The 13714-nt window shown below is 50.5% G+C and overlaps 1 protein-coding gene across 1 annotated transcript in view; it reads right to left on the bottom strand.

Moving 5' to 3' along the window:
* Nucleotides 1–13714, bottom strand: part of Htra1 (HtrA serine peptidase 1) — a 46465-nt gene that overhangs the window by 14306 nt on the left and 18445 nt on the right. Inside the window, exons 2-3 of the mRNA XM_027930210.2 lie at nt 8882–8981; nt 8261–8465 (exon numbers count right to left, since the gene is read on the bottom strand). Coding sequence (XP_027786011.1) covers nt 8261–8465; nt 8882–8981 — 305 coding nt within the window. The remainder of the gene's footprint in view (nt 1–8260; nt 8466–8881; nt 8982–13714) is intronic.

Raw genomic sequence — 13714 nt, forward strand, 5'->3', positions numbered from 1 at the left:
ATTTAGTCTCCTGTAAGGTATCAAGAAACGCCTGCCATTCCAAATATCCTCTTACTCATGCTCAAACCACAAAATGTCAACAGTTCCGTATGGGCGCCCAGCAGCCAGTGACTGTATACATTCTGAGCACCCAGACGTCGCCTAGGCCAAGTCCACCGTCCGCCCTCTCCACACTCAGTGCCTCTGCTCCACCCGCTGCTATCCACTGACCTCAGCAGGGCGACGGCAGGGCTAGGCCATGGCGGACGCTCGGTAAATATTTATGAAGTCAGTGAATAAACGAGAAAACGAACCGCCAGATCTCAAAAGTCCATCGGGGATCCAAAAAGCAGACGACACCTGGTTGGCTGGGGCTGGCGCTTCGCTCAGGCAGCTTGACTCAGGAGGCCTGGTTTGTAGCTGTCTGCGCGGTGGCGAGCCAGGCTCAGCTCCACCTGCCAGCTGTCAGGGGTGCGTGTGGGCTGTGCTCCTGCCTCCTGGGGAGTGCGGCGCCCAGCTCAGAGCGGCCTCTCAGCGCCTGCTGACTGAAGTGAGGGCGCTCCGGCACCTCGTGACCCCAGCACCCAAGTGCTCACAAGGGGAGGTTCCTGGGGATGCTGTGGTGTTTTTTACTGTATTTCTAAATGTTTTTAAAGATGTATAATCTCCTCTAGATAAAAGCAATTTGAGACGTTCAATGACAAAGGGCACAATTAATTAAATATGTATTCAAACCATGACATGGGACATAGGGAGGCCAGTGGACTCTGAGAGCTGCCTGGTGGACAAAGCAAGGAAGGAAACACTGTGAGTCACATGCTCTAGTTATCAGACTCCAGTGCCCTGCTTAGCAAAAGTGACTGATTAATTAGCACGTTTATTAGCATGATCAGTCCTCGATTCACCAAGAGGTCTTATTTCTCCCTTGGACAGAGAGAGGTCTGGATGGTTTTAGGAAAACAGTCACAGGAGACCCCAATCTCCTGCTGTGAGTGAAAGGTGGCCGGGTCAGGAGGAATCCTTTGTATTTTCAAACTCTTAGGAAATTGACTCCTTATGACCTTGGAGCTTTCTAGAGTATGAGCAGGAATCCCAAAGAACCAAGGCCAATAAGAAATAGACAACAGACAGAGAAACCAACTAACCAGAAACACTGGCTTTCATTCTGGAAGGTTCTAATAAACTCACTGGAAAATAACCGTTTGCACATGGTCCAAGACCTAGGTCCTCCAGGCTTGGCATGAAAGGAGAATTGAGTAACTCCCTCCACAGTGCTCATCCCTCCACTGGCCCTGGGGCCGGCCCTCTCTGTCCTTCCTCTCAGTGGGCTATCCCTTTCTCACAGAAGCTCCCCTGTCCACACCACCTTTGGAGGCCTTCCCAGGCCCGACGCCCTACCTTCCTGTCTCCTTCCTCGCACTTCACCTGTTCCCACAGCAGACCCGCCTCTCCACGGCTTTCCCCATCTTGCCACAGCCTCAGCTCCTCAGAGAGAACTTGCCCAAGACAGACGCTCACCGGGCATTTATGAAATCAGCAAATGAATTAGGAACAACTGACTTTAAAAGATCCGGTAGGATCTTAAAGTCAGATAATAATCTGTAAAAATACTGTGGAATTGGAGCAAACTCCATTCCTACCAAAATCACAAACCAATGGGCAAATACAAGGCTTCTACTGTATCTGGCAAGACCAAAGTGTCACCTTCAGCAAAGAAGCATGATTCCTCCCAGGAGGAAGAGCAAACAAACCGGCTTCTCTGCCTCCTTCCCTGGGCCACTTAGCATTTCTCCTCACTTGGTTCTTAGGGGCATTACTTCTCAGCCACTGTCAGCAACTCCAGGATAAGGTCACCATCCACCAGTGGGGTTGGCAAGCCTTTTTTTATGTAGTGCCCGAAAAAGCAAATATGTTTGGCTTCACAGGTCGTAGGGTCTCCAATCCAACTGTCCAACCCTGCTAGTACAGGACAAGAGCAGCCATAGGCTCTTCATGAATGAAGGAGCAACACTGTTCCAATAAAACTTTATTTACAAAATCAGGTGGAGGGCCGGATCTGGACTGCAGGCTCTTTGGGGACCCTGGACTCTAATACACTGTCATCACACTGCCAGACTCACTGAACTGCCAAATGGAACCAATTATGTCTCCTCAAAGTGAAGAGAGCAGGAGACATTCCCATGGGGGCACCTGCAGACTCAGTCCCCATAACCTGGGACCTGGGACCTGCTCGGTCAGAACCATGAGGAACAGTCTTCATCTCATTCCCTGAAAAACGTGCCAGCAGGACAAAGTCACTGCCATATTAAGAGAAAAACAAGAGCCAAAGAATTTCCTCAACAATCAAAGAAGTTCCTGAAACAGGGCCAGAAAACACACAGGGCTCCAGTTCAGAGGGTTTGGGGGAACTGAAATGTCTTCCCATGCCAAAAAGAGCAGAAGGGAATGAAGGAACCCCGTCCCCATTCACCTCTGGACGAAGGCCGGCTCAGGGGACGAAAGCCAGCTCCCACTCGCTGTCTGGGTTTCCATCCCTCATGAAATATTCATTCCCCACCTCCCCAAAGACGGTAAAGATCAATTTGGTAATAGAAGCCACATGACGTCAGCAGGTCCCTGGCGACGACAGCAAACGGGACGGGAGCCCTCTGAGTTCTGGAAGGAAAAGAACACCACAAGACAGTGGTGCAGAGGGAGTGGGGGAGAATCCAGAATGGAAAAACACAGAGACAAATCACAGGGCAACTGCAGTGTGCGCATTCCCGGCCAGCTGCTCTAGGGAGACCCGCGACGGGCTCTGGAGGACACGCAGGCCCTGCTCTCCAACTCGCTTTGGGCAGCTTGTGCGTCTTAGTCAGCGCCCTCTGACAATCAATTCGCCTGGAGAGAACCAGCATGAGTCAGACTGAGGCACGCCACCCCCACCTTGGCCACTGACTTGTCCCCAGAGTCTGCCTGGACCCTCCTCACTCAGATAACTCAGGGCAGAGTCACCACACGCCAGGCCAAATTCTGATAGCTGGGCCTGGAGAGACTTGGATGTGAAAGGCCCAGTGTCCTCACTCCCCCCTCACCCCAAAGTGACCCTGTTCTGAACCTGATGATCAAGTGACAGCCATCCTGCTCCGTCAGCAAGCTCGAGGTAAAAAGACCCTCGGCAAACAGAGCACCCCAGCCCTCAGGCTGTGCTTTGGCCACTTTAAACAGGTCTGTGGGAGTCACCAGCCTGAAGGTGGCACAGGTCTGGGGGGAAAAAGAAAACCAGCTCACAAGACTCGCCACAGCTGCTTGCAAATATTTACCTGGCGGCCAGCGTCAGGGAAAAGCGGCCACAGGAAATCTGACTGCCTCAGTACTTTGAGTTACCCGAGACCACAGACCTACCCCAGCACCACAAAGCCCTGGCAGCCGGCAGAGGTAGGGGCCACCTGTGCAGCAGCAGGCCCAGCTTCTCCCTGGACAGATGGTTCCATGTCCACTCAAGACGCTGTCGTGGAACACCCACACTCTGATGGGTGGATGAGGTGAATGTGTCCCACTCCATCAGCAGAGGTAAAGTTGAATCAAAAATAAGTGAGACCAGGACTGGGGGTGTAGCTCAGTGGTCGAGCATAATCTTCACGTGTGCAAGGCCTTGCATTCAAACCGCAGCACCAAATGCATACAGGAAATAAATGAAGCCAGCCGATGAAGCCCGCACCTGCGGTCCCAGCTACTGGGAAGGCTGACACAGGGACATCACTCAAGGCCATCTGGGCCACAGAGTAGGACTCCCATCTCTAAATAAATTAACAAGTAAGCTGATTATAAATTGTGCTAAAGAGGTGAGGAGGCATGAGATAGGGATCACCTCTAGACTTTGTTCCCACATGAGGGGTCGGTCGGGGTGGAGGGGCTGAGGGATAGGGAGCTATGCCACACAGGGGGTCAGGAAGGGATGTCTCTGGGGTCTGAGGTAGGATGTGATCACAGACCTGAAGGATGGGGAGGCCTCAGAGAAAGGAGATGCCCAAGGTCAGGGGTGGCTGGGCAGAAGTGAGGAGGGAACTTAAAGAGGGTTTCAGATCAGTAGGAATAGCCCAGGTAAGACATTGTGACCTCTTTGTAGCAACAGTGGGAAGTCCATAAAGCTTTTACACAGGACAGGCAGGACACCCTCTGAGAGAACCAGCACAGCTGGAAAAACAGCTGTAACAAAGTAACTTTCCCCTCCTGCCTCCCTCCATACCTCCCGGTATTTCTGCCCTGTGCTCCTGGCCTAAAGAAACCCAATAGCCCCCTTTCCCCTTTCTCTCCACCCACCCCCACATCTGTCTCTCTCTCTAAACTGCTCAGGAAAAAAGGAACCCCGCGGACAAAAAGCTGCCGCTGGATGAGGTTAAAAATACTCTGCGCACACGGCCAGTGGCTCATGTCAAGCACATTTGGAAACAGTTTGTGTCCCAAGCTGAACTAGTTTGCCCTCGAAGCTGCTTTCCATTAAAGTGTTTACAGACACACTGTCCCTACTTCCTGGGACTGTCCTCCTCCAGGCTCCCGCTGGCCCCGTGGAGGGTCCTAAGGAAAGGGGACTTTCAACCCTCGGGCAACACTGTAGAAAGGGAGGTCTGGTCAAGTTGGAGGGCTGGGCCTTCAGGGGACACTCTGTCTCCTCCAGCATGCGGGGCGAGAGGGCTGCTCGGTGGGCTGTTCCCCAAATTTCTGCAGGGTCTCAACACGCCCGGCAAAGTGGGTGCATAATGTCTTCTCAGCAGAGAGGCAAAAAAGAATTCTTTGGTCACGATCCCAGAAACAGCTCTGGCAACTGCAAGGCCCTGGAGATGGGAGGGCGGCCAAGGGCGGGAGGAGGTGAGAAGCACAGAGCTGGGCTCCCCGTGGGGCGGGGCCACAGTGGCTCCTCCACCCTCCTTCTGTGGGCAGCACCCTGATGTGGTCGGCAATTCCAAGGGAACGTCTGTGGGGATTGCACAGGACAGATGTCCGTGGCCCCTTCCATTTCCTTAAAAGTGTCAGAAATGTCACCTTCCAAGGGCAGCAGCAGTGTGAGTGGTCGAGAACCCTCTGACTAACTCATGACGCTGCAGCGGAACCCCAACTGTGAGCCACCAAGTTACTGGGCCCATAGATGTGGCAGGTGGCCACACTCTCTTCACGGGGCTCTTCATAGATGGCCCTGGGGAGACTGGGCCATAGTCTTTCACGACCAGGTGCCGCCGTAACCAAGTTCCTTCCTAGGAGCCGATTCTGCGGCTCTGCCTGCCTTCCCCGAGTTTCCCTGGTCTGTTTCTGTGTTGTCACTGTCCCTGAGATGGCACAATACCAGGCAAGCTCATGCCCCATCTGCTGCCCACCTCCCGCCTAAGACATCACGTGCAGATGGGTGAATCTGTGCAGGGATTCACTCACCCAGGTGAGGGGCTCTTTCCAAATGGAGCCTCATGACCAGCCAGACTGCTGCCCTACCCCCACCTGGCTCTCATCAAAACAAGGGGACAAAAGGGAAAAGCCTGGAAGAGGTGTCTTTTCCCCCCCTACTTCCAGCTAATCAGCAAAAAAGAAGAAAGAAAAAAAAACAGCAGTTAGTCAGTGGAAAGCGGCTTTTGTGTGGGTGTCTGCAATTTAATATCCTTTCATTTCCGATTCCATTTTGAAAAGCCACATCAGTTCAATTTTAAATTTTCCAGCACCCTTTTTTGGGGGCTGGCAACACATGTCACGCAGCAGGCTGCTGGCTACACAGCTGGACTCCCAGGGACAGCACAGCCGTGTCCGCCTGCTGGAGCGCCCACATCTTGCCTGGATGACACAGGCTCCAGGCTCCACTTTGGCTCAAAATCTGAGAAGATTCCTGGGCCAGGAGCAATCGCACGGAATGCACCACACATTCCAAACACAGAGTCACTCTGCGGGGACAGTGCAGGGACAGTGCAGGCACCGTGCAGGCCAGCACCCGCCTGTAGACAGCTCGGCCCCACGCTGGCCACCTTCCAAGGGCTCGGAGGAGCTGAAAGTCACAGATGTGGCCACAGCCCGTGCTATTCTGGCTGCCCTCCTTCCGGTGAGACAACCACGTCCTGCACACCTTTCTAGCAGAGTTCTAAATGGGGATGTGCCAGCCTTCCTACAGGCTATTTAGAATGAGCTGTCCCATCACAAAGAGGACAGGCTCCATCCCTGAGCTCGTGGCCATGGGCTTGGGCACTTGGGGAGCAGCAGCCTGACTGACCAGGAGGCTGGGGTAACTAGGTGCAGCTGTGTGGCTTCAGATGGATCACTTACACTCTCTGAGCCCTGTTTCTCCCTCTGTAAAATGGGGATGATACAGTTATCTTGCACACAAGTAAACGAAAGTGGGGCCTGGCCCAATTATCTTGTGACCAAGAAACAATTTTCAAAGATGAGTTGTTGCTAGAAATTCCACGGTGACCTACCAGAATAACACACAGTTGTGGTCTCACTGAAGGCCATTTACTCTGTGCATGAGCACAGAGCCTGGATCTACCCTGAGCTTCTCTGGCCTGGGCCGGGGTGCACAGCCGAGCGGGTGAGGGAACATGCATAGATGTCTCAAAGCTCGTGTTTTCTGAAAAGCTGTCTGGGAAGGAGCAGCAGCCTGGTGCTGTTAAAAAATAAATTAATAAAATGAAAGATCCAGAATCCAGAATCCTGTGCCCAAACTGAACACAGAACTAGCTCCACCAAGCAGCCACACCTGTTTGACCTCACAGGCAACACCCAGGGGAAGCTGGAGGGGAGCCGGACAAGACCCCGGCCCCCGATCTCAGTCTAGGGTCTCTTCCTAGTCCAGCCACAGGATTCCAGCTGACCCCTATTCCTCCTTCCATCTGGAGTCTAGAAAACTGTAAGGATGTGAAAAAAAAAAAAAAAACCAGAAAAAGCAATTTCATTGCACTTGGCACCTGGCAAACTAATGCTCTGTAATCAACATGACGATGAGTGGGAATTTTTGATGATCCAACAAGAACTGGATTTCGTTCCAGGCATGAAGACTTTGCTAAGAAATCTGCAAAGCAAAAATGACTGCGAGGAGACTAGTCAAACAGAAACATCTTCTTTTTTGTTTTTGTTTTGTTTCTGGTGCTGGGGACCAAACCCAGGGCTGCATGCATGCCAGGGAAACCCTACCACTAAGCCGTGTTCCCAACACCAAACACATTTTCAAATACAACATTCCCCAACTGGAGCTCACTCTGTCTCAGCTTTGAATCCCACTTCCCATCCCTGCCAAAAAAAAAAAAAACCTGAACACTCAGAGAATTCTAATTTGAGCAAACATTGCAGTCCCAGCCACCCCCCCCACCCCCCTCACCACCACCCCCGCACCCCCCCACCCCCCACCCCGCCGTTGGCAGGTGTACATTAGCATATTAAAGGCTCTGAGAAGTTCTGTAAAGAAGAAATCCATTAGCTTTGTTTTAATTTTAATTGGTTTCCAAGGCCCTTGGCCCTTTTCCTTTTGAGGTACTGAGAGTGAAGCCCAGGGCCTAGCACAAGCCAGGCAAGTGCTTTATCCCTGAGCTGTATACCATCCCCCCAAACTGTTTGAATTTGAAGATGGATTGAAGCCTATCTAGTTACCCTGCAAAGTCCCCAAATGGGGAGACCTGTTTTATTCTCAAAGTAGTTGTTTGGTGTCAAAGATGGCTCATCCTAAAACCTGGTACGTCTATGCTACATGGTGAACACATAAGATACCCGTGGAGACAGACAAAAAACTTTTAACAGATGCCTCAGGATCAGAAATGGGAAGGAGACTCAATTACCACTGTTCACCTACTAATTTCTTTCTTTTTTTTTTTTTCCCCTTGGTACTCTGGGTGGAACCCAAGGATGTTCTACCACTGAGTTATATCTCTCTCCAGGGTCTGAAGACAGGATCTGGCTAAGTTGCTTTGGCTGGCCTCGAACTTGTGATCTTCCTGCCTCGGCCTCCCAAGCAGCTGTGATTATAGGCATGCGCCACCATACCCAGCTCCACCTACTTATTTCTTTACCAACCTATTGCTTTATTTTATAAACAGTTTAAATATCTGTTGTGAAACTCTCTGACCTGGAAGGAGACAGCTTTTTCCCACAGCTTTTCTGACCCCCTTGCCCTCCCTTGCTCTAGGCTATACTCCCCAAGGCCTCTCCCTGGGATCCCAGGAAGTCAGATCCCAGGTGCCTTTACCAGGTCTGGGTTTGGCCAAGATCTTGGCTAGGATGTCTGAGATCTGGGCTCTGCAGGTGGAGCACTGTCAGGGACACAGAAGCCGCTCACCTGGTGGTCAATCTTGATAAGAGCAATGTCCGCCTTTTCGTCTACGTCCTTGATTTTGGCTTCATAGGTGGCTCCACTTTTCAGCTCGACTTTGACACGGTGCTTGTTGGTCACTACGTGGGCATTGGTCACGATCAGTCCGTCTTCTGACACAATGAACCCAGACCCGCTGGCCACTGGCACCTCCCTCTTGGAGAAAGGGAGCCTGGAACCAAAGGACAGAAGGTAAGCCCCCAATCCCAGATCTGTGCACCGCGCCCACCGAGGCTCTGGGGACTGGTTCTGTGTGAAGGGAATCGCTGCTTCACACACCAGGTTTAACAGCCCAAGACGAAACGTCGTGCCAGTTTTTGCAACACATCGAAAAATTCCACTTAGAAAATATTCTTGGGGAATCTCTGCAGAGCCAAACGTTCTTAAAGCATCTGAAGGGTCAAGAATGTAGATTTAAATAGTCAAATGGAAAAATGTCCTAAGGGAGAAGCATTTATCATAAGGCAAGAATCTACTCAGTGACACTCTGACACTTGAATGCATCTCAGAAATAGCACTGGTGTTTTGCTAAAGGCAGCATTTGTCATTGAAAGCTTCAGGTTAGAGCAAACAAGGAGGCCTCTTTACTTGCGAAATAACTCGATGTGAACCACTGCAGGAGCGATCTTCTCCACCACATCAGCGATGAAGTTATATTTATGGCGCAAACTGTTCGGATCTTCCTGCCCTGAGAACAAAGAAAAGACCAGGCACTTAACCGTACTGTGCTTTGTGCCGTGGGGCCTGGAGGGAGATGGGTTAGAGGGAGCCCACGTGCATCACAGCACCACCATGCACACTCACAAGCACACACACACACACAAGCCTGCACACTCACAGTCATGCATATGCGTACTCAAATGCATACACACTCACACATGCACGTGCACACACACATATATTCGTACGCATGCATGCATATATATGCAGACGCTCACATGCTCACATGCATGCACACACAGGTGCTTACATACATGCACACCTAGTCTCACATGAATGCTTGCACACACATACACGTCTCCCTTGACTCGAGGAAAGCAGCCATTCCCCAGGCTCTAGATTGAGTGAAAACTGGGACACTTCCAGGCCCTCTTGTGACTGGTCACAGCTCCCCATCTGCAGCCTCCCCCCGGCAGCACCTGAGCATCTGAAGATGGTGTCTCAGTTCCTCCCCAGCTGTGCCACCAGGGACCTCAGCAACCCAACTCCATACCACTGCACAGAGGGACACTCCAGGGCCAGCCTGCCTCTCTGGATCGCCTCCTATTGGAAGTGAGGGAGCATCTATAGACAAAGGCCCTCTCTGCCTGGCTCCCTGGTTCTAACAAGCTTTTCAGGGTTGAAATCTGATCCTTTTACATAGAAAGATCAGAAAAAGCCCTGCTACTACTAGGGGAAATCAACTAATCTGACAAATACACGATAGCATCATTTTATTATTGCTGCTTTTATTATATTTGCTTTATCATGTGCTACCTCATTTTAGTTTTTTGTACCTTCTTCTGGAAGAAGAAAAAAATCAGATACTGCTCCCATAGTATATTTGGAGAAACTGAGGCTTACAGGTTTTTGAGTGACTTCTCCATAGATAAATAGCATGCATATATGACAGGAAAATCTGAGCAAGGCCCCTTGACTCCATGTTTTCTCCAAATCCACAACTTTCCCACTTCGGAACTCTCCCTAGACATATCTGCTGCCCTCCTAGGTGTGCAAGATAGAAATGAGGGGATGGAAATGCTCCTTTCAAACACGAAGCCTGGTGAACATCACCCAGAGGTGGCTGTAAACAAAGCATCTGGGATTCCTGGGACAGGCTTCCTGAGCAAAGGCTGGGCAGAGGGCAGAGTGTGACTCAGGCAAAGCCAGCAACTCCCAAGAGCTAATGCATTCCTGAGGATCTCTCCAGAAGCACAACTACTGGATCTGCCCGCTGTGGATCATTGACTCACTTCCTCTTTCGGAGGTCCCACTTTGGGCAGGCCTGGGAGAACCTGCCTGCAGCAGGGCAAGATGAACCCAGGGGTTCCCGGCTCAGAGGAGAAGCCGGTGTTCTCTCACTAGTCTAGAAAAAGTGACCAGGAATCTGACCTGGACACTAGAAGGCCTGAGGTCCATCTTCATTCCGCAGAATGACCTCTGCCTCCATGTCCCCATCTGCAAAATGGGGCCAGTGCCTCTAGAATGAGCTGCCCTAGACTAAGAGTGAGCGCAGGGCTCTTCGACTTGGCAGATGAGTAAACGGAGGGAGGGGCAGCAGGAGGACAGATGGTGACAAAAAGCCCACAACAGGCCTGAATTGTGTGGGTCAGATGACCTCTGACTTTTCGAGACCATCTTTTCGTGGACCAGCATCCACAGGAAACTAAACAGAAACAACTGAACACAAGGAACATCAATGAATTGTTCAAAGATGGCCAAAAAGCCAACCCGAGGAAGAATGTTTGGCTTCTCCAACCAGAACGAGGACTGAAGGATTCAAGGAGCACCTGGCTGGGTGTTAATTCCTGATCCACTTGGAACCTGAGCCGCTGCTGCCTTACCACACCCTGGCTGGCTCTGACCTCAGCTGCCAGTCAACTGTCCTCCTTGCAGCAGGGTCAGTCCAGGTGGGGACGGCTCATGGGTGAGGCCAGGCCAGGCAGACTCTGCCATGAGCTGTGGTGCAAGGGATGATGAGAGACGGAGGCTGGGGAGGCTGGGGCGTCCCGGCCACTTGGCAAGGGGTGGGGGGGGGCGGGGGCGTGCTGGGCCTGGCTCTGGCCTTAGGTGGAGCAGAATGTGGCCCTGGGCATGGTGCCCACTAGCTGTGTGGTCCCGGCTGTTATCACAAACTCTCAAACCCACCCCTTGTCCTGCAGTGCCACCAGAGCAGCACCCACCTCAGTGCCTGCTGTGCTGCCTTTCTGAGCAATGCACAGGAAGCACTTGACCAAGCCATGCATCAAGTTTAAGAAAGAAAGAAAGGAACTGGCACAGGGTGGTCAGCAGGACAGCAGAGAAGGAGAGGGAGAGGCGAAGGTGCCACCCTGGCAACGCACATGGGTCCCAGGCTCCTCCCAGCAGTGTCTTCATGGCCACCCCTGTGGAGGACTGATCCAGGGGAGGCTGTAACTCACCCCACAGCCACTGTGGGAGGGGCAGGGGCTGAGTCAGCAGGAAATCCAGGCACCCAGATGGGCACAACCCAGAGGAAGGCAACTCTGGCCCCTGGGAAGCCAGACCTTGCTCCCCCTGCTTCATCCCCTTAGGCGAGAACTGAGGCCTCAGCCAGTCGTGAGGACAGGAGACCCTGCAAAGTCAAGGCCTGGCCCTTCTAACTGCTGGGTCACTGTCCTGAACGGATCCTGGCTCGGGCTGCCATACAGGGAAAGGTGTGTAACAGGCAAGGAAGGGGAAAGGCACGGAGATTGGAAAGGACACAGGAAACTGCCTGGAGAGTCTTTCTGGAAAATGCTTCAGCTCTACAGACTGCTCGAGTCGGTGTGCTGACCAATGTCCCAGAAGTACAGACTGTAATCAGTTGTACTTCTAGGTATTTGTCTATAAAAAGTTGGTATCAAAATTTTTAAGAACATCAATGATGAGCATCAAAAACATTAAATACTCAGGGAAATGTGTCATGAAATACATGCAGAAACTGTGCACCGAAAGTTCCCAAACACTGTCAAAATAAATCAGATACCATACTTGTGGCTTGAAGATTCATTATCTTTAAGCTATCATTCTCCCTAAAGTGATCTGCAGATTAAACACATTCCCCATGAATAATCTCAGCAGATATTTTTTTTTTTGAAATTTGAAACCAATTTTTCAAATTTATGTGGAAAGCAAAGAATCTCAAGTATGCAAAACATTCTCAAAAACAAAAACTGAGTGATTTATACTATAGGACTTCATTTTTTAAACAGAAAAAAAAAATGGTAAATAACTAGGATTAGCAGAAGGATGAGTCACACTACTTTACAGAGACAGATCTTTCCACTTACCTAATACATGTTTATCACTACTGATACTTCTTTTCTTTTTGTCCTTTTTTTGGGGTACTAAGGGGCACTTAACCACTGAGCCACATCCCCAGCTCTTTTTATTTTTTGTATTGAGACAGATTCTCACTATGTTGCTCGGGGCCTCACTAAGTTGCTGAGGCTGGCTTTGAATTTGCAATCCTCCTACCTCAGCCTCCCAGGCTGGGATTAGAAGCGCAAGCCACCACCGTGGCTCACTACGCTGGATATTTAACACAACGAAGGACCCATTCAGAGTGGCTGGCATTTCCTCTAACTTTATGAGTTTCACGTTGCCAGGATTGTATCCCAAGATAATAACAGATTCCTCTCTCCTCCTTAAAAACTACTAGTCAAGAACACAACTTCATAAATGTGGCTTCCTTGGGGCCCACCCTCCTCGGTGGTTTACAAATACAAACACATCTTAACGACCATAAACAACTGCTAGGAAGAGACTGCTCAGTGTGGAGAAGTTTCAAAAATCACATTCCCTTGAAGAGTGTTTACCGAAGAGTGCCAGGGAGTAAGTGCAGCGACCCTCGGTGTCCATGGGAATTAGATCCAGGACCCTCCTCAGAACCCAAATCCCTGCCTATTCAAATCCCTTATAGAAACATGGGGCAGAGTACTTGATACAACCTATTCATGGCCTCCCATGTACCCAAAGTCGCTTCTAGATGACTTGCCATACCTAATACAATGTAAATGCCGTCTAAATAGTTGTACTGAATCGTTTAGGGAAGAGTGGAAGGAGAACATCTGTATGTGTGCAGCCAGATGCAGTTTGCTTTTGTTGATGTATATTTCACTTTTTTTTTACCTGCAGTTGGTTGAATCCATGCAAGGGGACCCTGCAGATACAGAAGGGTGACTGTATTTGACATCCATTATCACATTTAAGAAAATCTGTTGCGGGGCTGGGGATGTGGCTCAAGCGGTAGCGCGCTCGCCTGGCATGCGTGCGGCCGGGGTTCGATCCTCAGCACCACATACCAACAAAGATGTTGTGTCCGCCGAAAAAACTAAAAAATAAATATTAAAAAAAAAAAAGAAAGAAAATTTGTTGCAGTGAAAATGGAAGTCACACGCAGGAAGTGTGAACCCGAGAACAGACCTTTTGTGTGTGTGGTGCTGGGGATTGAACACAGGGCCTTGTGCGTGCAAGGTAAGCACTCTACCAACTGTTCCCTAGCCCAAGAACAGACTTTTCTCTTTGCTTCTCTCAGGAGAATGAGCATACATTGGATGTGTTTTAAATACATCAATATGTGTTTCATCTTTAAAGCAAACACATCAGATAAAGATTAGAACTGAGGCAGGAGGAAAAGAAGTACATGCTTATGGTCCTAATGCCACGTTCCTCAATGTCTGCCCCAAGGTTCCCAGAACATCACAGCAAGCTCAAAAGATA

Source organism: Marmota flaviventris, chromosome 4, assembly GCF_047511675.1.
Source record: "Marmota flaviventris isolate mMarFla1 chromosome 4, mMarFla1.hap1, whole genome shotgun sequence".
Classification (NCBI taxonomy): domain Eukaryota; kingdom Metazoa; phylum Chordata; class Mammalia; order Rodentia; family Sciuridae; genus Marmota; species Marmota flaviventris.